Source organism: Neopsephotus bourkii, unplaced genomic scaffold, assembly GCF_033783945.1.
Source record: "Neopsephotus bourkii isolate Nb327-2 ecotype Australia unplaced genomic scaffold, CSIRO-AGI_Nbou_v1 NB_1760, whole genome shotgun sequence".
Classification (NCBI taxonomy): Eukaryota; Metazoa; Chordata; class Aves; order Psittaciformes; family Psittacidae; genus Neopsephotus; species Neopsephotus bourkii.
In genome coordinates this window covers 9,557,343-9,585,316 of record NW_026902234.1, presented here as the reverse complement: position 1 = coordinate 9,585,316, position 27,974 = coordinate 9,557,343, and the positions used below count along the sequence as shown (strand labels likewise).

At 41.1% G+C, this 27,974-nt stretch overlaps 1 protein-coding gene across 1 annotated transcript; it reads right to left on the bottom strand.

Annotated features, from left to right (window-relative positions):
• Nucleotides 1-1,015: 1,015 nt before the first annotated feature.
• RAB20 (RAB20, member RAS oncogene family) lies at nt 1,016-26,551 on the bottom strand. The gene is made up of 2 exons (XM_061377564.1): nt 26,357-26,551; nt 1,016-2,140 (listed from the first exon to the last, which is right to left on the bottom strand). The coding sequence occupies exons 1-2, from the start codon at nt 26,526-26,528 to the stop codon at nt 1,620-1,622; spliced, it is 693 nt and encodes a 230-aa protein (XP_061233548.1). The 5' UTR covers nt 26,529-26,551; the 3' UTR covers nt 1,016-1,619.
• Between the last annotated feature and the right edge of the window lie 1,423 nt (nt 26,552-27,974).

The window sequence follows — 27,974 nt, the reverse complement described above, 5'->3', positions numbered from 1 at the left end:
CAAGACTGAGGTTATAGCCTCTTCGTCTCTTCCCAGTGCCAAGGGAAGACTAGACACTGGCCTTAGAATTTTGTTACTGCACATAAGCTTGAAAGCAGAAAATAAACCTACTTCTCTGCAGCAAGTTGATCAAGAAGATATACTTTGGGGAAAAAAAATAATTAATATTCTTAGGAATAATTTTATTCATTATTCATTTAGGAATCGTCCCCCTACGTACTACTCAACTGTGATTTGGTTGGGACAGAGAAAGTCAGTGAGAAAGCATAAGAACAACCAACCCTTTAGTTTCAGAAAATTATGCCCACATCATCCGTAGGAAGATGAAAGAGTCCCCATACAACAACTTGTTGAAATGGAAACATGTGAGCTGCATCTTTGGGGTTTTGGGGGAGTTGTTTTGAGGAAATATGGGGGTGGAAAGTAGCAGTTCCTCACTGTGGTTAAGGCGTCTCAGTGTGTGCTCCTGGGTCATCACATACTGCTTCATAGCCAAGAGTCGGGAAACTCTAGGAGCAGTATTGAGTATTAGCCTCTCCTTTTTACTGCAGTCAGGAGAGAAACCAGGTACCTCGTTAGTGCTCCTTCATGTGCCTTTCTACTCCACAAAAGGCAGTTTCTCTTTCCTTCCTCCTGCATTAGCCAGTTTCACATCAGAAAATGCAAGTCCTCACTTCCCTCCAGGAAGATGGCAATGTCATGCATAGCTGCTAAACATCAAAGCTGCAGCCTTGAGCAACACGAAGGAGGAATTGGAAAGGAGACAGAACACAGGTATTCAACATGTGGCATTCTACTGGCACCATAAAGAGGTCTAAATGCAGACAAATAGAAAATCACTTCCTTCTCCAAAAAAGCTTTGCTATCCACATTAAAAAGAATTACAAGAGAAAAAGGAAAGAAAAACTTCCTCCTACATCTTGCAATTAGAGCAGCAAGAGCTGTGATGCTGCCTGTTAATACATGAAAGCCCACTATGAAAGGGGAATTCACACTAATAAAGTCTCCAAATGAATAGTATGTATCCACAGTGATTTTAATAGTTCAGCTTTTGAGTCTTACACTGTCATCTGACATAAAAAGATTGTAACTGATTTATTAGCTACAAATATAAATTATACCTGGATTTTCTTTTTTCTTTTTTTTTTTTTTCAAGAATAAAAAAGTACTGGGTTTTCAATCTTTCAAAGTCAGAATCGCGAAGGGAAGGATGACAATCATGTGAAAGCTGTCGAGAGTATACAAACAGATCATTTACATGCAACATGAAATGGCAAGTCAGTAAAAATCGGACTCCTTCAAAACTGTTCAAGTTATTGTCATTTGTACCAATTGTACTAATACACCATTTGTCTTCAGATCCGCTCCCCTGGAAACTGGCAAGTCTTCCTCTATAATTCCACTCACTTTCCCATTTTCATACACAGAGCTTCCCAGAAATCTTTAATGGTCAGATTAGTTTGGCTGGTTGCTTTTTGGGTTGTTTCTTTTTTTCCACAGACACCATTTTAGTCTATTTATTCTTTGACTTTTCCTTTCTGGTGAACTGCAAGCACTTGTCACTCCTCAGTTTGCTGGAGAGAACAATCCCTCCCCTTCTCTTACATCATGTAAATGGTTCAGGCACAACAACCAGATTTTGTCCTTTTTGCTGGCTTGTAGTCTGTAATGTCTACAGTTTGCGGAGGTCCCTCAGCTTTCTGACGTACAATTATTGGGACTACCATGTCAAACACAGTTTCAAAGAGGTAGTCTACCTTGTATCCTGTTTTTGCACTGGTCTCAAAGCACATTTTCTCAGCTGCTGGAACATCCTTCTCATCTAGCATTTTGTATTTCAGTATCTTTTTATAGAGCGCAATCGCGTCCTCTGCACAGACTTGTTTTCGCACCTTCGAGCTGCAGCTGGCAACAGACTTCTCAGGTCTATTTTCATCCGGTGGCAAAGCGCAGTCATCGGTGAGGTCAACTTTATTTCCAACAATAGCAAAAATGCAGTCAGCACTCGCACTGTCCGTCAGCGCCAAGAATCTTTCTTCCAGCTCTGTCAGGCTTTGGAGGCTGTTCACATCATACGTGAGGATCACAGCAGCTGCTCCTCTGCAGTACATAGACCCGAGGCCATGAAACTGCTCCCGTCCTGGCAAAGGTTTAAACATAACAATAAGTCAGTGTGCTGCAAGCTATGTTATTAACTAAGTGAGAGAGTTAAGGGAATTTTAAGCAAATTTTGCCAATTTGGATGGAGCAGTGAAGGTAAAAAAAGTGTTATTAGTAGCATTTTCAGTTTTTTTCTTCTGCTTTCCCTTGAGAGTGCAACTGTGCTGCAGATCTGTGCTCAACTGCAGATCAGGGAGTCTGTAAAGACGAGTGAGCAAGCCTGACACAACATTCACAGTTGCAGACAGCAGAAAAAGGTTTGGGGTTTTTTTTATTAAACTGCATACTAGTTTATTTATGACACATTAACAACTACCCCCCTTGCATCCGCAGATGGCTCATTCCACCTATTTAATAATTTATACACAAGAAGTAAGTTCTACTGTTTCAAATTCTGCTAGATCTTATTACTCCTATAAATTCAATGTACACTTCCAAGTATATCCAGTTCAGAAATCTGGATGAAATTCAGTAATCCACTTCTTCCTAGGTTTTGAAGGATTTTGTAAGCCCTATACTACATGCCCACAGTTCTCAGGTACATTTACTTTAGAGGAAAATAGCTGTCTTTAATGCTGCTGTATACAGCCTGTATGTATTAATATCCACCTATCCCATCACAAGTACTCACCCTTTTTAAGGATATTAAACATACACAGTATAGAGAACCCTAACTACATTTCAGGAGTAATTCATATTTTACGTTGCCCCAACCATCACTCAATAACCAACAGTTAATAACAAACATTTCTTCCTCCTTGTCACTCAGCAAATATCTACCAGCACTTTCAGCTAAGCTTTGATGGTCTCCTTCAGCTTTGCTCCTTGGAAGACAAAACTGACTCTTCTTTAAATTCTGGGAAGCAAACAATGTTCTTCAGTACTTGCAAAAGGACTAAGGGAAATCAAGCAGAAGACAAAGTGTTTCCTTTGCTATCAAGAACTGCAACTTTCCCCAAATACCTGCTACATGTAGAATTTACTGTAGCATGTTCACTTTACTCCCCAAAACTTGACTGAGAAAAAGACAGAACACGCTAGATTTCAACCAGCCATCAAAGTCAACCTGAGGTCACTAAACAAGGGGAGAAAAAAACCCAACATTACTCTTCTAAACATTTAAAAATCATCATTTCTCAGCTCTTCTTTTATAACCTCTTTGCAGAGAGCCTCCATCTACAGGAAATCTGGAAGTGATGTAGATACGTTAATTTTCTGTACAAAGCTTTCTCTGTAATTTTCTGTACAAGTTACAGCATTGTGAAATCCTCATAAATAGCCGTGGGGTAGGAAAGATAAAAGAAATTCATGCTGAAAAATACAGGTCAGCATATATTGGAAAAACACATCAGCACATGCACACTGTGAAAGTAACGTAGAGCCTATCTCCAGTCAGGAACAGAACTTCAAACTTCTGAGTAACTGTTGTAAGTCCTTTGGCAAACTTTAGGACTCAGTGGCCAGAAAACAAAGTGTTTATCGTTATCAGTAAACAAAACTGGAAAACATCAAGCTAGAACAGTGAAGCTGTGACTGCCCCATCCCTGGAAGTGTTTAAGGCCAGGCTGGATGTGGATTTGAGCAACGTGACGGAAGATGTCCTTGCCCATGGCAGTGGGGTTTGAAACTACATGGTCTTTAGGGTTCCTTCCAGCCCAAACCATTCAGTGATTCTATGAACATGAAATTCAAAGCTCGCCATAGCTTTAACACTGAATGGAATTTTGATAACTGCCAGAGAAATAGATTTGAAAAGGTTCAGAGTATACTGTAAGGAGGTATAAAAAGAAGCTCAGAAATATGCAAAGCTTTTGCATAAACTGTGGAATCTCTCAGGCTGGTGAATGACAGAAAAAGGGTATGAACGATGTCTTAAATTCAGACCTAATACTGAGAAATTAACCCAGGAACAACTATTTACTCTTTCTCATAACACAGAAAATGAGGATTTCACATTAATAAAAAATAAATAAATAAATAAATAAATAAAAATCCTTGTGTAGTTTACTTTCCCACACAGTGAAGAACTGGCAGTAAGTGTTACATGACATTGCAGAAGTCAGAAATTCAATGAACGGAGTACAGAAAAGTGTGAGAACTGCTACTGTGCAATTTTGTATAATCTTCAGCTTGTTCCCCCCTCCATCAAAAGAAATACTTTAACTAATGAGCTGGTAGGTAGGAAAAGGGGGGGGGAGGAATTGATATGACCTTGCTTAGGTGTAAACAAGTAAAGGCAAGAGAGAGTGGGTTACAATGAAGGGGTCAGTGCTTTTACACTTTCTCCTCCAATCTCAGGTTCAGAGTTGTGCTTTCACTTGCACTGCAACTGAGTCTTTAAAAGTCTCCAATTTTTCAGTAGGAGTTTGTGCAGCAACCTACTTTGTTTTCATCTGAACCCTGGTTATACTGCAGTCTGGAAACCACAATGGAACATATATCCTCCTCCATCCTCCCACTTCAGATGCCTGAGCCATAAAATCCAGCACCCAGAATGATTTGCTACAGCAACTGGGTACTCGAACAATACTATTACTTGTTTTATGGAATTTGTATGCTAATCTAGTCTTGCACAGCATAATATAAACCATTACACTTTTAAACTCTAACTACAAACTGGCTACTTCTACAACTACGATACTGTTGAAAGGGGGAAGGAAACAGTAAGAAGAATTTACCTTGCATAAGGGATTAATTATGTCAGAGGAATTATGTATAGTCCCTCCTGCTCACCCACACAGCACAATCTACATGCAGAAAACATGCATAATGTATTTTTACAGCACAGTTTCCTTGTACACATCACTTCTGCTGCTTAAGGGCTGGAACAACGCCAGGTGGGGGAAAACTCTGAAAACTACACAAAGTATTTAAACTAAAAGCTTATCTGTCCCTAAGGTGTCAGGCAAAATAATATCAGACATTATGGTGAAAAACTTACTGCAAGAGAACAGCCACCCCTTTCGTAAGGGCCAGTTATTTCTCTCCCTGGACCCATCTGGTACCACTCCCCACATACATTTTCCACAATTACCTAAATTAAATGGTAAACCCTGAATTAAAGGATTTCACCCTTTCAAAAAATAAAGGTAACAAGGAAGAGCTCCAGAACTGTCAAATAACTTGCTATCAAAGGAAGTGTAAGAATCAAATCAACCACAAAAGGCACAACATCAGGGAAATTTCTTGAAGTCAAGCAACCCAAACCTAATTTCCAGTTTTCTTTTCATCTTTGTATCTTGCCTTGTGTACAGCAGTTCAACTACCCTATAGCATTATCTCTACCTGCAGCACTATTAGCTTTTCAGAGGCTCTTCCAGCAAGTCTCTGAAGTCTTGTTGGAGACTTCACCCACTCAGGAGCAGTGCAGTCACCAAGCATTTTCGAAGTCCTATGATGGTTGCCACAAGCCAATCAAAGAATTTGAGGCAAATAGACTTCAGAACCAGATGGTTCATAAGAAACCCAAGGGAGAAAGAAGGGAAAAGTAGACCTTGCAAGAGACCAGCCTTATAAATACTCAAGACTAGATTTAAAGTGTGCAAGGATTTGAACTTAAGGCTGAGGCTTTAGTCCACCCAGCCTCCTAGCTGGAAGACAGCAGCCCACATGAATGCTTTCTCTGGATGGGATCACAGCCTGACCAAGCATCCTCTCCCCTTCCTTGCTGTGGGACCCACTGAAAGCAGCAGTGCCAACCATTGCCCCAGTCTCCTCCTTGGTGCTCTCTTCCTGCCCACCATCCCTAAGTGTGGTATCCAGAGTAGCCTGTGAAGTTCCTATTGATGTTTAGGAGGGCAAAAGATTTCCTCCAGATTTGAATGTTTCTTATACACCACCTCTTCAAAGGCTTGCACCACAACTTCTTAAGTAGTGTAACTTCACACACACACACACACACACACACACACACACACACACACACACACACTTTTAAAGAAATCCTCTCCTGGAAGAACAAGTTTTAAATCTCCTGATGCTGAGCACATACAAGAATGCAAAATGGAATGTTCCTTTAAGTCTTGAGGGAATAAGACACCAGAAATACTAAAGAGCTAAAAAGGTTTTCCAGAAAGTAATGAAAAAAATTGTTACTCTGATATTGCAGTCTGAGAGGGGTTCTAAATTTTGAGTTCCTAAAGTAAATATGTAGTGTGGAAAAGTACACAAAAGTGAGCAAAAGCAGCACACTACTATTGCATTAAAAATGAACAAGAGAGCAAAATTGTCCGGAAAGTTCCCAGTCTATAAATCAGGTATTTTCCAAGGATTTCCACTGTAATTTAAGCAAGACTGTAATTTGGACAGTAGAGAGGAATTAACACAAACAGAAGGTATCAGTTAGGTTTTGCCTTCAAATTCTCTTTCTCCTTTATAGGAGAGTCTGAACTTGAGTGCACATGAAGAGAGACAGGAACTGTGCCCTAAGGAGATTGCTAAAATAGGAAAGAAAACAGAAAGTATAACACCCATGACACAGCACAGAAATCAGTATTAGAAAGAAATTAGAGTTGAGGATCCAGCTGCAGTAGATAAAGGTTCAAAGGGTGACCCTGATGCTCTTGAGTTGCCTCAGCAGGAACATCCGCGTGATCACAAGAGCAGACAAACAAGCTCCCTTTTAAAAAGGGAACAACATTTCCCTCTGTTTGCAGACAAAGCAGTAAAGTTGTGACCCTTTAAAGGGCACTAGGGGAAACAACTTTGCTAGGAACTGAGATTTCTATTTGTGCACGTACACCAAGATATATACTGACTACTAAAGAACAAACAATAAAGGTCCTTAAAGGTTTCAGAAGTTTCCTTGCCCAGAAGTGAGTCAGGCTCTCAAGATCTGACAATGATGAAGTTTGAGTTCTTCATTACCTTGTTCAAGATTGGTATTTATTTCTTCTAGGTGGCTTTATCACATTTACCTTGAAGTCAGGAGCTTTATTAAGAAGCAAACTATGCCTGTGGTTACCTGGGGATAAAAATAAAGCTCTCCATCCCAAAGGATTAACACGGAGGACATAAGTAGGAATTAGTTGAAACAAATGAGCCAGAAAGCACTGGAGCGCTCAATTTTTATATATCCAGAAGCTATCTGAATACATGATTTCCTGATCCATTAGAAAAACACCAACATTTGGTTTTCCTCCAAGACAAAATTCCCCGAAGAACGAAAGTCTGTGGGAGGGGAGAAAAAAAAACACCCACAAAACCAACCCACACCAAACAACCCCAAAAAAACCCAACCACCAAAACAATTAAAAGTTGAGCAACTAGAAAATTCATTTAAGCTCCACCTTCACCTACTATTATACATTCACAGCGCTACAATATAGAAGATATTTGTGTAATTGAAGTTTCAGAATGCAAGATATCTCTAGCTCTACTAAAAATCAAGGCAACATTTATTTTGTTTATACTTAGATATGGATCAACACTCAAGGTGTGAACTGTGCCCTAATTCAGGAGCTTCTATTTAAGTTATTAAAAATCAGATATAGGGATGTCTTGGCCAAGACCATAAACATAGCAAAATACTGATCTTTATACCCAAAGGGCTTCACTTTCATGTTTTAAAGTAGAAAGAGCTACACATGGAAGAAAGTAACAACCACATGGTTTAAGAAAACAATGAATAAACGAAAATTCTTTAATACAGCTCTCCAAAGAAAAACCATCAGAAACAGTCAAGAACATGGGCTCAATGTAACATACAACTGGGACAAGCCCACTCCATGTCTAAACAGAGCTTACTCTCAATTCCTAAGGCAAGTATCTCTATCTCATAATAAAAGATTAAAAAGGTGAAAGAGACCATCTCTTCCCTTAAATCTATGTATTTTAAGCTTAATGAATAAATACTTTGAGTTCTGAAGGAATATGAAATTCCCAAGACCCTGCAAACATTGCCACTCTACAAACATGAATTGTTTTAGGCTTGTAAATCTACTTCTGCAAAACAGCAATTCTGTGTGAGCAAGAAAGCCACATGAACAGGAGTAATCATTCACTTCTCACTTAGGCAAGAAATCCTGATAAAACTGAGCCCTGTCCTTCAGTCAGCTTTAATCATCATACTAGAAATACCATGCCTCCACTAACAAATGTTTCCCTTGGACACAAAAATCAGTGACCAGAATGTCTAGAAGTTACCCACTGCATAATCATTAATTGTTAATTACTTCAATTCCCTCAGTTCTGGTCTTAGAAAGTGGGGGTTATTCAAAAACACTTTTACAATTAACACTCCTATTTAAAACATGAACACACAAAAAAGCACCACCATGTTGCACACATGGTCTCACCAACACGCACACATGCACACACTCCTTATAATAGAGGTTATTGACAAGCTTATGTCCAAAGTTACTTGGATCCAAGCCTGACAGCATTTAGGTATTTATACTACTGCTTTTATGCAGATAAAAGAAATATACTGCATGAGCTCTTCTCCTCCTCCCCTAGAGGCTGGCATCCAGGGGGGCAAAAATGGATACAGGACATTTGTTTCAAACGCTACAAATAATCTCCTCATAAAAAAGATCACAATATTCAAATGGAGGCAAGTCCCAGATCCAAAGGAACCAGCAATACATTTAACTGTCTGCCACAAATGAGAAAGCTTTGCAAATCATAAACAGTGAAGCAGAAGGTGCTTTCTAATATGTTTAATGCCATGACACCTGAATGAAAGGCAGATCTCAAGAGTTCAGTATGCTATTATACAGGAGGAATGTAAGATTATTTTCCTGATATCTGAAAGTGGCATTACATTATGTCACTGTAATATAGTCCGTGCTGAATTCACATGCAGAAATCCTATAAAATCAACTGTCAGATTATAGAATAGCATTTGACCAAATATTAAAACATTCTATTTCACAGATCTGACTTTGCCTGAACAGCCCGATACGTTACTTGAGAAAATCCAACTACTTATCTAACTAGAGGCAGATAAAGGTCTTAATGAAACAGGACATGTCTTGCCACTATAATCCCAAATTTATGAGTTATGGTACCAGAACAGCTTTTATCCTGGGAGATTAAGGGGTACCCTTCTGTGCAAATACAAATATTAAAGAGAATTATTTTGGGTTTTGGTGTGTTGTGTTGTTCTGTTTTGTTTCTAGAAGTCTCCTAAACTACCATCAGTGATTCAGAAGTGGCTGGGATAACATGGTGCATATATTTTGGGATGTGTTTTATTAGGGAACCTGAATTCTAACAGGAATCAAGAGCGAGAAAAACACACAGTGATGAATAACTGAAGAGCTGTTTGAAATCATTAATTCTTACACAAAATCATCAAAAGGCATAAGTTTTTAATCTGTTTTTATCTTAAGAAGATAACCACTTGTCCCATGCAAACTTATGCACGAATATTTAACAGATATTAATGTATTCTCCATGGAATAAAAGGAGAGACTGCACTAGTATTCAAGAAAAAATGGATGACATGTTTAGCGTTACCAAGCACCAAGGCCTATTAATGGGGGTCCTGTCTCCAATGCAATATTCAAGGAGGAAAAAAAAAGAAACTCATCCTTTATTTCCATTCCTTTACATAACAAAGCCAACATCCTTTCAGGCATCTAAATTAACTATTAACATTCTGCCAAGAGAAGAGGACTGCTCCCTGGAAGGCTAGTGCACACCAGCAACTACCAGCATGCATTAAGAGAAGAAACTCATTCTTACTTCCTTTGCTTGAGTTGAGGGCACTAAAACCACAAATCATTTATTTCTAGCCCCTAATACAAAAACCAAAAAACAAAACAACAAAAAAATCCCCTAAAACCAAAACAAACAGACATGGAAACAGATATGGAAAGCAGGACAAAGATGGAAAAGTTTTTAAAGAGCATAAAGACGAACTAGAGAGAAAAGAAACACCACCACACCCTGTATCCTTTACGAGGCTTTGTTCTTTCTGCTTGTTCTAATGCAAAGGCAGCATATGAATTCAATTTTTTTGAGTTTTAATCACCACCAGTATGACTGGGAAAGGAATCCATTCAGAATCTTTACAAACAAGAAGAATCACTGGAAGGCGTATGAAATAAAGAAAAATATGGTATTGTTGTGGTTTAAATACCTGTCCTGAACCCAGAACAGGTATTTACTTACTGGAAATGGAAAATCCACTATACTCTATGAGTAAGAATAGTAAAACATTCAATAAAAAAAAACTATAGCCAAATTTCTTTTAGCCTACTTCTTTCCCCTCCCATCTAAATACAATAGCTAAACTAAAAATACCTGATATGCCATAAATAAGATTTGTGGGGCATGTTTCAGCAGGTACCAGAAAATATGATGTAAAAGATTTTGCCCTAAAATTCAGAAGGCAGGTGAAGTGGCTAGAAAGATGAGCCTTCCCATACAAGGATTAACAATTCTGCTAATAGTAATGCTCTCAAAATTTCTTTACAGATTCAAGCTTATTCCTAGTTTACAGCCTTTGCAAAAGGAAAGTCATCTTAACAGCCAGCTAAAATAAATGACAGCAGCAACTATTATTAATTTGCTTCTCCTTTTATGGTTTTCATCAGAAAAAAAGCAATCATAATTCTGTTTTGACTGTGTTCCCTTTTTTCTTCTTTGCTATGTACACCTAGACTCATAGTACAACCTGTTCAAGACCTGGCTGGCTGGGAGAACAACCCCCTTGGCACCTCTACCCCTTCTGAGAATAACTTTTCCTTGTCAAACGTCAAAAATACCAAAAGGTCAAGCAGTTTCAACTAACTCTTTAATCACTGTTAAAACAACAATTCAATTAACATTCCAAAAGTGATACTTTGGCACAATTCACATAAAACTATTCTTCCAAAGAAGTTCACTTAAATGGGCCCTTTATTGTTAGGACAAATAGCACACTGAGAGGTTATGCAAGAATGATGTCAGCGTGATGTGCTGCACATCACATGCTGAACTCTAAGATGTAGTTAATGATCTACAGGATCATCTGAGCTTTATCTGAAGAAGTTGGCTTGTTGGCATACGTGCTTGTTGTGATAACGCTTTTCTTCAGCGAAAGGGCACACAGAAAACCCTGTCTAATAAAAATGGCAAAACAGAAAATAGAGGGTATTTTTGCTACAGGGTTTGTTTTATTTCATATCCTTCAAGAGGTTTATTTTCCAAGGTATGTGCTGATAGAAGCTCCACAATAAATGCTTAGTCACAACATTTTTCTGATGTGCTGAAGAAATGACTCAAAGGACACACAGCCTTTACTCACAGTATACCTTTAAAGAATCTATGACCGAAACATGGGTAAAAAAATTGCTGTGGTTTTGACAGTTAAAAGTGTGATAGTATATGGAGAAATGTGCTTTTAAGCTAAAGCTTAATTTTCTAAAGGCAGGTAAACTAAATGATGCCTAACAGCTTACGGTGGTGCTGATCGATCTGTTATGTCCTGCAGAGCACGTAGAGTCACAGAGGTATCAAAAAAAGCTGATTACTCACTCACCTACAGCTGAACTATAATAAACATCAGTCATCTTGTCAAATCCTCTATTACTCACTCATGAGCCAGCTTAAATTTTCCCAGAAACTTTTAAATCCAGCCCTGAACAGTAGTTTGTCTATTTTCATTCCATATGTTCCCAAAGACAGACCCTTCAGACACACTCAAGGGAAGGGAGAGAACAACTTAACATAGGAAAGAAGAGAGAAAACAAAAGAAAAAAAATTAAAGTCACAGAGCAGGGGCAGAGATAAGACTAGAATGAGAACTACACTTGATCTCCTGCGTAATGAAGATGATAGAATTTCACTCAGCCTTCATCTTGCGACTGAGAAATTTATATTCTATAAAGCACCCAAAGAAAGAAAAGTTGATATCCCACAAATTAGCTTGTTATAGGTCAGCTTTCAGACTCTGAATTTTGGTAGACTTTCAGCTCCATGAAGTATCTTCTTAAAAAAACCCAAATGAAACCAACATCACCACTAAAAACCCCACCACATTCCCCAAAACCCAGAAAAACTCAACACTCCTCCCTAAAAGGTGTTCCTGTATAACCTAACCACCTTCTTGTTAGGCCAGAGAAACCAACATTTTTTCATATTCAGGCTCCTTGCCCCTAGCAGATTCCTCTAAACCATTAACCATACCTGTAGCTCTTTTCTCCAATCTTTCCATTTTATTCTATAACCAGGACTGTCCCACCAAAGCTAGGAGGTTACTGAAATTCTTCACTACTTTCATTCCTCTTTACACTTGGTATACTCTTCAGAACAGCTCATGGGTTGTGGGACACCATGAGGTACCAAGGGCTCAGTTTGTCATCTACTACCAACTCAATGGACCTTGCAAAATATATATTGTTGCCCAAAATGAATTTAGCTTAACCTTTCTTACTGGAAGAAAAAAAAGGGGGGGGGGGATAAAACCCCACCTATTTGTGGCTAAAAATCCCACTGACACCTCTACAACCCTAACATACTTTCTCATTTAGCTAGATAAGACTTGTTTTCAAACTACCCATTTTATTTAGGTCTCTTAATGTACTGTGTTTATTTTTAAGAGAAGGAAATACCCCAGAAGCATCAAGCACTTCATGTATTTTCAGCTGTCTGGAAGGGCAGAACCTTGTAGAAGATAAACAGAATTCAGTATAGCCCCACCAGACCAGCAAGCATATCCTGAGTGCATCTGAAACACAAACTAAAAAAAACAAGACCACTTTCCCTCTGAAACCTCACAGCTGTGTAGGAAGATGTGTTATCTCAACACCAAAGTCTGGCAAAAGAAATGAGGGCATGCCAGATTTATGGGACATTATCATCCTGTCTACAAGCCAATGCTCCACCAGAACATGAGCTGAAATCCAGCATCAACACCATCTCTATGGAAAAGAGAATGTTGCAGGGTGCTTGTGAGTTAAATTATGACAGAAAACCCAAGCCCCTTCGGATTTACTGTGGAGAGTTCTGCAGGAAGCAATAGCACAGAACACTTAACTGCAGCAGCAGAGCTTGACGGTCAAGTATCACTCAGCAGTGGGTAACAAAGAGGCCAGCTACGGGACAGGGCTGTAGAACAGCCTCATCCGTGCGAGACACCTTGCTCTGGGTTGTGCAAAAAGCCTTTCAGCTGTAACGCTCACTGGAACACCAATCCATCTCCTCAAAGAAAAGTCCCTCCTACAGAAAAGCAATTCATATTCCACAGGATGAATACTAAAAGCAGATGTTTTTTTCTTTCCAGTACCTGAAAACTGATACTTTTTCCTTAAATTTACAATTCCTTTCCACAGGGGAACAGGCACTGCAGATGAGCCCACTTCTCCACACAATTGCTAAGCAGAGGCTCTTATCAGGCCCTTGCCTTCAGAGTCACTCAGAAAAGAGATCTTCTAAGCCCACACTCCCTCCCAAAGTTTGCTCTTCAAACCAAGAAGCAGGTCCTTAGCTCAGGCAGGAATGCACAGCCAGGTGTATTTGAACATAGTTCAACCGGCACTGCAGGGCCAGGAGGTCACTCCACGCACACTGGATGCTTTATATTGCTCAATAAGGAGCTGGCAAGTTAACCTGGTGTGCTGGTTTTGGCTGGGATAAAGTTAATTTTCTTTATAGCTGCTAGTATGAGGCTATGTTTTAGATCTGTGTTGGAAACTGTGTTGGTAACAGAGAGATGTTTCAGTTACTGTTGAGCAGTGCTTGCACAGAGTCAAGGCCTTTTCTGCCTCTCACTGCACCACTGGTATCCCAGATCCATATGGTCTCAGGCTCAGCATATATATATATATATGGGAAAGAAGGAGGAATGTTTGGGGTAGTGGTGTTTGTCTTCACTGTTATGGGTGAGCCCTGCTGTCCTGGAGATAGCTGAACCTGCCTGCCGATGGAAAGTGGTGAATGAATTCCTTGTTTCGCTTTGTTTGTGTGCACGGCTTTTGCTTTCCCTATTAAACTGCCTTCATCTCAACCCACGAGTTTTCTCACTTTTATGATTCTCTCCCCCATCCCACTGGAGGAGGGTGAGTGAGCAGCTTGCTGGGCTTAGTTGAGATTGCCCTCCTAAACATATCTCAATAAGCACTCCAAAATGCTACTGCTTCTCTGGCATTCCTGCCAGGTCCCAGTGAAGAGTTTGCAAATCAGCATCTGCCTGTTCCCTCACAGACAAGAATCGCTTCCTGTTCTACTTAAGTTTTTCAACTTCCTCATTAGATACTTTGGTTTTGACTTAGATATCTCTTTACAGGGGTTTGGTTTGGAGTCGGTTTTTGTTTGTTTGGTTGGGTTTTTTAAATCAATAATTCCCCATGGGATTTTTTGCAGAACAGTAACTAGATACATACCAAGTCAACCAATACAACACACCAACCATTTTTTGAGTGAAGAAATACCATGAACTTAATAAACATCTTCATTAAGGCCTGACATTTTAGAGAAGAAAAATAGTTCATTGTAACTGATTGCAGATCTTCTTTGCATTAAGACTGTAATCAACCATAAATAAAATTAAATGGTCTAATCTATTAGAATCACTCATTTTCCATGTTACCACTACAACCCCAAACACATCATACGTATTTTAGCCGCCTGACTGTCTTCAAATCCCTTCTTCCCAAGTATAAGAAACCAAACCACCAACATGCAGCTATGAACTTTTTTGTGTACACCCAAGGAGAGTCATATCATAATGCAGTAAGTTTGCTTCCTCTTTCAGAGACCCACAGGAGAGCTTCACTTACAAGAATGTTAGCTATGGCTGTACCTATTTTCCATCAGCCCCACTTCAATGACACTTCCTTCCATCTTTTGTCAATACTTGGGAAGCACAAGCAGTGGCAACAGGATAACAGAGCCCAGTGTTCCCTCCCCTCACACAGCATTCCACTTCAGGTCACCAGCCAGAGAGTTTTAAGACACTGAGAAAAGCTCAGTCTGCAGATATTTCCAGGGATCTCCAGCATGCTTTTAACACAGCACTAGGGCATCAGAAGCAACAGCTATTTTAGCCTTTGGTAATCAGCCTGGAAGACTTTGAGCACAATCCATTCACATATGCCTGGGATTGCACCTTCCCACCCTTCCCCATAGCCAGAGACCATCCTCTTCTTCCACAGCAGCAGCACAGCTTTGCTCAGCACAGACACTGGAACTCTACAATATATACAGAGGGACCCAAGTATATTGGCCGTGATCTCTTTCAGAGATAAAACTAATTATTATTAATGTGGAAAGGGCCCACGGTGCTAAAACAGGAAACAATATAAGGGAAACAATCTAAATGTGATACATACAGCTATCTGCTGCGCTAGGAAAACCCCATGTCCTAAAGACAATCTTACAGGAGTGTTTGTTCCTCATAAAAATAAGAAGTAACCATACTGGCAGGGGCTGGACGAGATGACTAGTCTGAAATATTTTCAGTTTCAAAAATCAGAGATTTCCTTTTTAAGTAAGCAACAGCCAGTATCAGGATGGGGGGGTGATGGGGTCACTCTCATTATACCAATGGGCTTGGTTTAAAATACCTATGTTTCCCTTGCAACAATGCACAAAATTTGATGAGCCTTTTTATGATGCTTGGAAGATGTTGTCTCAACTACATAGTCAAAAAATTAAAAAGCCCTATAAACCACTACAGATTCTGGTAATTTCTCCCTCTTCCAAATGAACCAAAAGCTTGCTTGTTTGGGATTTTTTTTGAGAGGAAGTGACAGCCAGAAAGTGGGAACAAATAAATAATAGATTATAAAACACTCTAAAATACAACAGAGTGCCTTATTTTTAACTCAAACAATTAAGAAGAGAGCAACAACAGATTTGTATGTCCAGATCACAGACCCCATTATGAAGAATGGACACACTGAACTTCTGAGGATTTTCACAACATAAGGCATTTAACTGCATGAAGCTTCAGTCCCATTCCTGAAGTAACCTGCATAACCAGAAAGGAAAGTCACTTAGTCCAAATCCCCTAGGGAAAGGGAAGCAGGAGCTCAACTGAAGGTCATTGTAACCAGGGCACAACTCCATACAGGTATGTTTTATACTTTTGTCATTGAGTGGATTAAGAACGTGAGCTTAAGCAGAAATGAAAGTTGGTTGACTCCGTGTAGAGAAACACAGGGGTGTTTGTTCCTCATTATTACCCAGCCAATGAACAGCATTTAAGCATTTCTTTTGTTTTAAAGGTTATTTCAGTCTGTCTAACTTTTGCTTCGCCTTCTTCATGTGAAGCACATGTTCATTTCTCTTGCCATGCCTCCAAAACTGTTTGGGGATTCTAGTTAATATATTTTTACAGGAAGAACATTTTCCTGAAGATCTAAGTAAGCCATCCTTCATTTTACAGATAATGATATAACTAATAGAAAAATAAAATCTCAAGTATTTAAATATCTATGGCTGAATATTATACATGACTAAAAATTCCTAAGTAGTCATCAGCTGCAGAATGTAAAACAAAAATATCCTGCTATTTCAGCAGTACTGAAGACTCATTTTTAAACTAGGTATATAAGAGCAGTTGAATGGCTGGACATCATCTTTTCTCTTATTTTGTAGGATTTTGCTGAAGCACAAAAACAGTGGCTAGGAATATTAAATCACGTAACAGATTAAAGAAAGAATGCCAGTGGATCAACAGGAGAGGCTGAGGGAACAGGCAAAAGTATCTACACCAGATGCTTAATCATTATTAGACAAAATTATTCCAATCTTCCACTCATCAACTCATTAACCTGTAGAGCAGGAGGGAAGAAAAAAAAGACAATACATTCTCTGTAGTTGAGGACATGATGAGGTATTTTCATAACAGAAAAAAAAAAGCAAAACAAAAAAATAACCCTATTTGTGAAAGCGTGGAACAAAATCAAACTCAAAGGATAGAAACATTAATTCAAATGTTCGCTTGCTTGAGAATAAAGATTTTCAAATGTCTCTCCACCTGGAATCCTCTACATGAAGTTTCCACCATGCTATAAGCTAGACTGAAATGTATTCTTGCTCCAGTGGAATTGGTAAACAGGCAAAAGCTCAAATACATATTTCCTTCTTTTTGCTTTATAGAATCATAGAATCACACAATCAAATAGGTTGGAAAAGACCTTTAAGATCTTCAAGTCCAACCATTACGCAAGCACTGCCAAGTCCACCACTAAACCATGTCACGGCCTCTACACAGTTTTTGAACACTTCCACATACGGTAACTCTACCACTTCACTGGGCAACATGTTCCAATCCCTGATCACCCTCTCTGTGAAGAAATTGTTCCTAACATGCAGTCTAAACCTCCCTAGCACAGCTTGAGGCCATTACTTCTTGTCCTACCACTTACTACTTGGGAGAAGAGACTAACCCCTACCTCACTACATCCTCCTTTCAGGTAGCTGCAGAGAGCGATAAGGTTGCCCCTGAGGCTTCTCTTCTCCATACTAAATGACCCCAATTCCCTTAGCTGCTCCTTGTAAGACTTGTCTCCAAACCGTTTAATGCCCTCTTCTGGACCCAAAACACTATAAACATTAACTTCAAGCTTACACAGGTCTTCAGGCTGTCAGCAGAGCTCTTTCATAACTGGCTCCTTGGCCACCCATGCAAAGCCAACTTCAATTCTAGTCTGCTTCCTAAGCAATGGAAAGATACACTAGAAGATTCACAAACACATCTGATGACCTATATCCTTTTAAAAATGATGTTAAGAAGTTCTCACCTAAATTTGGGTTTTTTCCATAACCAGGTAGGATAGTCAAATTAGAAAATCTTGTATGCCTATTGAGTTGGCTGTCCTAAAGGATGTTATCCTGGCTCTCCTGTGATGAAGGATGGCAAACTACTTGAGTTAAGAATTCATTCAAGTTAAGAGAAAAAAAAAACACCTCATTTCCTTTGACCACCCTCTGCTCTCAGCAGTACCCCTTGCATAAGCTTAATCATCAAGTTAAAAATCTCATGTGCTAGGCTTATCTTCAAGTTCTACAAAAGAAGTTTTAGTTAATATGACAGGCTCAGGAAAAGGAATTTATCACAAGTTTAATGCCTTTCAGTGGAATCCCAGATGTTCTACCCAGTGTTCATCTGGAAGAAAGCAAATCATTCAGACTTGGGAGAGGAAAAGATTCTTTCTGCTCCATAATTTTTAATGACTCTAGATACATCCGCAACAGACTCAGTGTGGAGACCCAAACAAAGGTTACTTGTTTGGGTATTTTGCAATAGTACAATGTGACACAGATGAGGAATTACTAAGTGTATCTTCAGTTCAGACAGTGTAGACTGCCACAGGAGAAATTGCTTGGAAGCTCATATGGCTAATGGCTTCAACACAAGATAGTAACTGTAGCAATGAAAACAACTTGATCTAAGATGCGAATGTGTAAAGGTACTTAAGCATCAGGAGCAGCTCAGCCAAGGCACTGTGAAGCTGGCTATGAGTCTCCCTGGCATTGACATTTGTGCACTATAGCATGTATGTGCATGTGAAATGAAATAAGAAAAGTACTCACCATACATGAGTGCTCAAAGAAGCAAATATAAAACCACACAGCTAACAGCTAGTTACCTGCCCTGTGCTTTTAAGTCCACTGTGACTTTCCTTCCAAGGAAGGAGTAAAAGTTGATTGCACAGTCAATAGAAAAAAGCATCTCAACCCAGACCACCTGGGTTCAGCTACCTAAGCATACAATACTAATTTTAAGTAGCTACTTGTTTTCCATTAAGGAATGTGCCTAGTACCCAGAAATGTCCAGAATTATGTCAACATGAGTTACTTTGTACACAATCACCTCCACGTTACAGCTAATGAAGCTTTTTGCTGTTCTGCACAGTGCTATTCACTCAGCTAGAGAGAGAACTACAGGGAAGAAAAATCATCACATCCCGTCGACGTATTTTCCCCACACACTGCTGAAAGAGTGTTCATTTCTTAGACAGCTCAGGTTTACATTTCACAAATCCTAAAGTCAAACTGAAGAGTGCAACGGGGCATTAATAACTTGTTTTCTTGCGCAGAACACCTATTTATGCCTTTGTACATACCCAACTGGAGACCAGTTTTACTGAAGTGAATAATTTAGCTCTTGGACACCCTTCTGAAATCTTCTACAGTTTCTCCTACGGCTCCTGATTCACCAGCAAGATTAATTTCCATATGTCTGCAATTTTTTGTCAGCAGCTTTGCCATTGCATTCACATTGCTTGACTAACCATTTTTCCTGTTCATGCCTCCCTCCCTCATATATTTTCAGTATTGCCACAAAGCAGGCGGTCAACACTTAAACTAACCTTTCAGCTGTCAAGTCAATTTTGAAAGAGATACCTTCAGTAAGCTGGAAAGAACGGATACAATGCCAAAGGCACGAACTCTTCCTTGTAAAGATTCTCAGTATTGCTCCAACCTAGGATCTGGGGCTTTAAAACATGGCTTTGGGATAGATGTACTCAATCAATTCAAGGACTTGTAAAAACTCATTTGTATCAGCCAAAGCCAAGAAGCAAAATTTTCACAGAAAAACAAGTACACGAGAGACTAGGCAGTTGAAAATGGTCAATATTAACCCCTCACCCCCCTTTTACAACAAGACTCTGAAACTCGGGCCTCCCTCCATGCTAAAATTAGAAAGCAAAGATGACCTCTCTTATTATAGAAGCTAAGGTGCTACTGGGGACTCCAAAGCTGCTAATGTTTATCAAGCCGCAATGCCATGGCACAACACTGGAGAGCCTTAGCCAGACATAGACCTCTCAGGTCACTGATAATATTCAGAGAGAGTCTCACCAAATGGTCAAGTAGTTTCACACTTAGGTTAGAACAGCTCAGTCACTTTGCACTCTGTTATTAAATACCACATGCAAAGTGGGGATTTAACCTCGAGGCTGGAATACATAAATTACTCCAGAGGTTCATACATGACACTTATCTAGGACTGCACCAAGTATAATAAAGTGGCTCACCCTCCCCATTAGTTTACCTTCCCAAGAGTTTGTACTAAAGCTACATATCAGAAACAAAATTCCTCCTTCAATAAAGTAAGTTAGCCACAGGTGAATAAACAAAGTGTCTTACTTTTCCCATTTCTTTTTGATGTATAATTTTGACAGTTTCTTCTGACAAGGTATTTCTATACTTTTACTTCATTTACATACAAAAAGCACTTTCAGCAGCAGTGAATTTACTACCTTTGACTCTGCCTCTGTATCACTGTATTTCTTAGTTGTGTGACAGAGAAAATCAAACTTCCTCCACACAATCCATTATCTGCCCATATTTTTAATCACTTCTTAAGTTACTCTGCTCTTTCCAGGAAAGATGCATTGCAGAAAACAAAAAGGCAATCCAGTGCACTGTTTCACACAACAAAACCATGCTTCCAGGGATGCTTTAAAGCTAAACCTTTATTCCTGCCTCTGAAACTGCTTCATAGGCTTTAGGTACAGAGCTTGCCGACAGTGAAATCTCTTCAGGGCTTTTCCCCAGGTACACAAGAGATTTTTCCTGGCAGCTAGCTATATTGTTCCTTTGAACCTTCACTCTTATCATTTCCTTTTCAAGGTGTGGGGACTAAAACTGTACGCAGTAATCCCAGGAAAGTTTCACTACTTGTGTATGGTGCATTGGTCTTCAGCTGTGGTTGGTTTACATGCAACAACTATGAACAACTAATACAGAGGCCAACATCATATTCTGCAGGTTGATCTTCTCAAATGCAAACTGCAAAAACTCAAAGTCTTTGGGTGACAAATGACAAAACCATGACTCACCAGCAACAAACTTAAGGCACCTTATTTCCTGTAATTTCCACCTCATATCTTGGTAAGTCCCTGCCTCTCGAGCACAAGTACACACTCAGCAGCCTTCCTCATAGATTATCCCCTTTTTGAGGTGAGAGCCTCTAAACCCTTCCAACAAGCAACTTCCTCAACTAAAGATACTTCCTCACACATCCCAACTGCTGCTCTGTTCCTATTTCATCAGCTTCAGAAGCACATGCCTCAGAGTCCTCTTCGGCTTTGACTAACACACCTCATCATCCCATCTGTAGTTTCTTTTCCCCTGTTGTAACCCTCTACTTCCAAAAGTCAAAATCAGCAGAATATCAGAGTAACTACTTGTCTTCACTTGTGAGGAAAATACGCCATTTAATTCTACTCTGTTTTGTTTCAATACAATGAAGGACCATACTTCCTCCTGACCTACAGCAAACTTGTATATTGTTCACTACGCAGGAGAGCATTGGCCTCCAGGGCAGCTGACAGACCAGCCTACCTGGGGGGCCGACCTCATTCTCAAGAAATCCAAAAAACCTCAAAGCCTAACTGAGCTAGGAAGGTACCTAACACTTCTTACCAGCCAGACACTCAGACGTAGCCTGAGAAAGCTCAGCACAGGCAGTTGCCAACACAACACTGACAATCAAAGATCAGAAACTGTGAGCAATTCACACACGCTCACCAGCACTGATCCATCAGACATCAGCAAACCAGTCACAAGAAATGTAAGCACTTGTTACGCAGATACGCTGCAGCTGACCCAAGTCACAGAGAAGCCTTTCATATAGGCTTTTCCAGGCTATATTTATCTCCTTTGTCCCTACTAGCTCCACAAATAAAAAAGCCACTAAAAAAAAATATCCAGGTGCAAAATGAAGGGGTGGAGGGTGGAAAAATATGGACTGATAGCTGAATGTTCACAGAAGAAAATAGTCAAGTCAGTTCTTGCATGCAGACAGCTTGCTCAAGATGAGAAGGAAGGAAAAGAAGCAAAGTTTGTTTTCCCTTCTAACCTTTATATTTCCCCATTATAATGCTGCATGACTATCTGTTGGGAAGTTCAAAACCCAGCCTCTTTCTTAAAATGTAATTACAGGATCGTGAAGTGAACTTTATTAAACACTTGTCATTAACTTACCAGTTGCCTCCTCTAACACTAAGCCAGCAACACAGGGGACCACTAATAATTAAGAAAACTTGCTGCTGGAGGCACCACTTATCTGCCAGATAAACAAATGTCAACTTGAAGAGACTGAATCTAACAAACAAACAAGTTTTTCCCTTTGAAATACCAAGGCATCAGAAAATATGCCTGAACACCCAAAACTCCCACAACATTGTTAACTGCAGCCACCATGCATTAGTATTCCAGGTTTAATGATGGAGCAGGACTGAGACCCTCAGAACTTCAGGATGTGTTTGCGCTACCCGAGATAAAAGTGCTAGCTCAGAGCCACATGCCATCAACACCCAGTAGGAAGTCTTGGTTTACTACACAGTTGCTGTCAGCACTGCCTAGAAGTTATATATACACACATACATATACATATATACAGCTTTGACATCCCAGCCTCCACTACTTCCATGTGAGAAAATTCTTCTAGCTGACACTGTTGTTTACCTTCCTTGGTTCAGAAAAATACTGCTCCAAACATACTACTATGAGGGTCTCAAAGCATAGCTCAGATGCTTCTAGGTCTCTATCTAGCAGACTTTAGAACAGGCTAAAAGTTTACAGTTCCTGTCTTCTTCTATAGTTTATGGATTTATTTTTTTATTATTATTCATTTGAATTAACTGACCAAACAGGAAAGAAGCAAATATAATTTGTAGCATCAGAATAAATAATCCTCTGCACCAAGAATACAACAGTAGACCAACTATCCAAGCCTCTGGCAATGGAGAAACAGTCAAAAGCAGATGGCTAGGAAAAAAAACAAAGCAAAGTACATGGCAAGCATATGATACTTGCCCCAAGTGTTCTTCCATCTGTGGCTTGTTTCCTTGACTTGAATGCAATTTCAGATTGGAATCAGACTGGAAAACTGGAAATGCTGAATTATTTGCTATGTGCATTTACAGAAGAAACAATCAAGTCTGACAACTTCTGCACACCCATTTTACAAGACTTATGGCTAAGAACATGAAAAATTTACACTAGAGTAGGCATCTGATTTTCCCAAGATAAGAAGAGGAGCGAAGGTCGAGCCAAGAGAAGAGTCCTCCCTAGACTGATTTGCACTTCAAACCTAACTTGGTAAAACAGGTCCAGTGTGCTCTTCTGTGATTTATTGAGTGATAACACAGAACCATGCATTTTAAGTGCTCTGGTAAGCAAAATTAATTCTTCCTGGAAAAAAATGTGAGATTTTTCTGAATAACAGAGTGAGAAGTAATGCAAGATCAACAGAGTGATGGGTAAAAATGACACATTCTTTAAATAATTCAGAAGATGGGCAATTAAACTGAGGTAGCACTAATATCTATGCATACTTAATTTTTGGTCCATCACCATTACTGCAGATATACTGATCAATCACTAAAGTCTAATCTTGCAAAAACAAAACTCTATTACAGGAATAGTAATGTAGTTTACATTAGTGTATTGAAGCTTACACTGTTTCAGCCAGCTTCCTAACCCAGACCAGAATAACAAATAACCATCCTAGCTGAACTGACAAAAAAATACATGGGACTCCTAAGGAGATAACAGTCCCCAAAATAATGCTGATAATCATGAACTAAGAAAATTTTAAAAGAACATGTATTCCAGTTACTCTTGCATGTTTGTGTATTTTACCAGAGTACTGAACTAGTGCAGTAGTCATGACCAGGTATCCCCTCATTTTCTAGGCCAAATCTTCTGTATCTCTGCTTTGTACACTCTGTGAAGTACTTACTACAGCAGTATTAAGACAGACATCTCATGTTGGCACTCAGTATTTAGGTAGGTAAGATGGGTGAAAACATTGAACCATACTTCTGTCATAGTAGATAATTTCTTACCTCCTGGATAATCTTTTCTTTCTGGATTCCACTATAAGTTTAGGCACAAACAGTTAGAGAAAACAATGGATCTGTATTTGATCACCTCGTTACTGCTTCATATGCATTCAGCAGTAAGCAATGCCAGGTTAACAGACAGGCAGAAGAGCTAAATTTTAAACTCAGTCTTACTACGAAAAAACCCCTACCTTACTTGGTAGCTACCTGGCAGAGATAAGACAGTGACACCACAGAGAGATAAGAGCCACAAACCAAGGACTGCAGGCATGTTGTGGCCAGCAAAAGTGTGAGGTCTGCACAAATTAAATAAAAAATACAATAAATAATGCAAGCTTTTGAATGCCCTTGTTGACCTATCATTAGAGTTGTAGTGTCCACAAGGTCCCTTCCTCCTCCACCAGGACAGGAGAAAACAGGTATGTCTCTTTCAGAGAAGGTTGAGGAAGATGTGTTACACCGCCCTCAGTGCAACTCAACAACACTTTTCAACTGGCTTCAGCGATCCTGTCACAGAAGTCCTGTCGAGGCTTAGGAAGCAGCCAGAACTTCTGCTGCAGTACTGAACAAGCAGCAGAATCATCACAGGGCCCTGCTCCAGAGTGCAGGAAGAACTTTGGCTGCTAAGAAGGCTATGAGCCCTGAACCCTTGTGCTGCCCTGAGACACGTATCACTTGGGTGTTTCAGGTATTTCCTCAACTAACACTGAATAGAATACTACAATAAGAATAAACAACTGAAAGGCTCTAAAATCAGAAGAGGCCTTGGAGAGACTTATTTTATCACATATGATAAAAACAAACAAACAAACAAAAAGCAGAAGGGCATAAGGAAAATCACCAAAGAACAAACTCACCAAGATAATTCTGTTGAAATAAAGCCCACTGCTAATGATTCACATGGGACGGCCTTACTAGAAACAAGCAGCAGTTGCCCATAGGAGACTCCCCACAGTAGGGTATGACAATGTCTACATGAAGTAGATTTTTCTCAAGAACAGAACAAAGCACGTAGAAAGTGTATCTAAACCAGGGCTGCTGGTAGAGAGCTTTCATCATAATAACAGATCAAGGAACACAAGAAGCCAAAGTTCTTAAGCATCTCCTCCCCCCCAAAAAAAAAAGTTTCTGTGCAACTTTCAGGCAGTTTCTTTCCCCCTTCCTCCTCAACTCCTGACGCAGGAAAAGTCGTTTTGGACTAGATTGTGACATGAAGTGACGCAGCGAATGAAGTTCCCTCCCCAATGTCACCAAGAGGAAACTGGAATATTGCACGATGCTGTAGCTCCCCAAGTTTCACAAGAATATATGACCCACATTCTTTAGGTTGCCACTAAAAAATTTCAACAAAATGCGGCTGAACAGGAAAACAAGATATTTTTCCCACAAGCAACTTAACAGGCAGGAACATTCAGAGACCTCATTCTTCAGTGTAGCCTGGCCCTCTACATGATACTTCCTGACTTAATAACCAAGAGCAAGATATTCACATGACTGAGACCACAAACCACTTCTCCAGCCCATGCTCTCCCACCCCCCTCCACTCCAGAGCTCCAAACCACAAGTCGCGCTCCCTCCCGCATCCCGCAGATGCTGCCTGCCACAACACAGCGGGCCAGACAACCCCTTGCTGCTCTTCCAGACAGAAACTGCTTCAGCCCACGTTCGCTATGCATTAAATCCTTATGTGCCGAGCTCTTCTTGCTGCGTTCAAAGAGCAAGCCACGTCTGAAGGGTTGGCGAGCTGTGCTCATTTGTCAGTCTGAGCCCGGCACCAGCTGATCGCGGTTGGACATTTAAAAGCATGCAGCGAGAAGCGATGCGCAGAAGTTGTAACCTCGCTAACTCCTGTCTGAATTTGCAGTCAGTGCCATCTACTCAGGCTAAAGAAAGCCAACAGGCATCCCGATCTTCTCTGTACATCCACGTTTTGCAAAGCAGATCCGAAAATACTACGGATTAGCAGCTGTAAGGCCCCTTTTGGTTCGTCAGAAATGTGTTTCTTTTCAGAGTCTGTCCTACTGCCAAACCATTCAGTTTAGCCGACTTATTTTACAGCAGCTTCGACACACCGCACTGAGTCCCGAACACCCAAGGGACGTTTCCCGGTACCCCGCCTCCGCCGCTGCGGAGCGTGGCTCGCTTCTCCATCTCCTCTGCTCCGGTTCTCGGAGAGGCGAACCACCGTACCGAGCCAGGTCACCCAACCTTGTCCCCTCAACAGCTCCTATCAAAATCAGGGAAAAGGAAACCACACGCAGGATGACCGAAACACTGACGGTGTCCCCAGCACCCATAAGAGAGGGGCAGCCCGGCAAGCGCCCCGCAAGTTTCTATGGGGCCCTTGCCGCCGGGAAACACCGAGAGCCCGCGGGGCCGGAGCCCGGGGAGGGAGGGTGCCCTCCGGGCTGCCCCGCACCGAGCCCGCGAGAGGGGCCGCGCCGCACCGGGGATCTCACCGGCCGTGTCCCATATGGAGATGTTGTAGGGCCCCCACTGCTTGAGGTAGAAGGCGCCGCCGACAGTGCTGACCGTCTCCTGGAAGCGCTTCTCCATGTAGCGGTGCAGCAGGGAGGTCTTGCCCACGTTCATATCCCCCAGCAGCACCACCTTCCCGTCCGGCTTCTTCATCTCGGCTCCGCTCGGCTCGGCTCGGCTCGGCTCGGCTCGGCTCGGCCCGCCTGCTCCCACCCCCTTCCCTGGGCGCCCGCCGGCCCGCTCCGCTCTGCCCGGCGCGGTGGAGCCCCGGAAGCGGCGGGCCGAGGGCCGCCCTCCCCCGGCAGCGCAAACTTCGGGGGCTCCGCTAGAGCCGCCGCGATCCGGACCCAGCTCCGGCTCCTCCTACCCCTGCCCTCCGCCGGCGCCAGGGGGAGGGGACGGGCAGGAGCCCCGCTAACCCCCGCCCCGGGCCGGGCCGCCGCTTCAGCCCTGCCCCGGAGCGGCCGGGTGGTGTGTGCCGTGTACCGGCCGCCCCGTTCCCCCCCGCGGCAGCGCTGCTGCTGCTCGGGCAGGAGCTCGACCACGCTGGGCCTTCGGAGGCTGCTGCTGCACCCCAGAATGCCAGAGCTCCTCCGGACGGAGTAACAGAGTCACCCGCCTCTCCCGGTCCCCAGGCAGAAAGCCCGCGTCTCCCGGCTCCTCTGCAGTAGCAGATAGAGAGGTAAAAAGTTGCTCTGGAGTCACCGATCTTCCGCGGAGCTGTGACAGCCAGTCAAACCCTGGTAAGAAAGAAGCCGGGTTGTGTGCAAAAACCAGGGATTATTTTCCAAGTGGCAGGTCTACCCACCTTCACAGTTGCTGTCGTTTAATTCCAGTTCAGGTGACAGAACTGAAATCATTTTAAACACCTAGAGATCTAACCTGTCGTTTTTGCATCAATCCTCTTTGCACCAAGCATATCTGGGAAAACATTTTAATAGGACACAAACATGTTATGAATTTGGTGCAATGAAAGGCATAATGTGTAGACCCTGGGAAACATGAAAAGGGTGAATCTGTAGACTAGAGAAGAAACAACTCTTACAGGATTTTGAAGAGAGCTGACCGGTTGTTTCCTCTTCCTCCTCACATGGAAGCGTTCAGATTGCAGCACTCTTATAACAAATGAACAGCATTTTTCATAGTAAATGAACACACATCCTCACTCTCACATGCCTCATGATGAAACTGTTGGGATTCCTTTAGCCAGTCTAGGCTTCGCATTTATGAGATGCTATGATTTTTGCTTAGCTGTTCAAAAGGAATAGCTGTGTAGAAGTATTTTCTTTTTTCAAGTCATGCCCAGTTAATTTTGCTTATTCTGCTTTTACTTCCCAGGTTTGTGGTTTTGCAGCTGTACCTGGTGATACATGATTTCAGCTCAGAATCAGATACCCACCAAACATTGCCCAAAAGATGCCCAAAGAGAGGGGATGTTAAATTATTTGGAGGAAAAAAAAATTCTTGCAAGAGACTCTAAAGTAACATTATGTGGGACGAGATTCAGGGCAGTGTGAAATACTCCGTGAGGGAGGGTGTTTCACTTTCATTATTGTATGGCTCTATTTTGCTGTGGTGTGTGCAGGCACTTCAGATTTC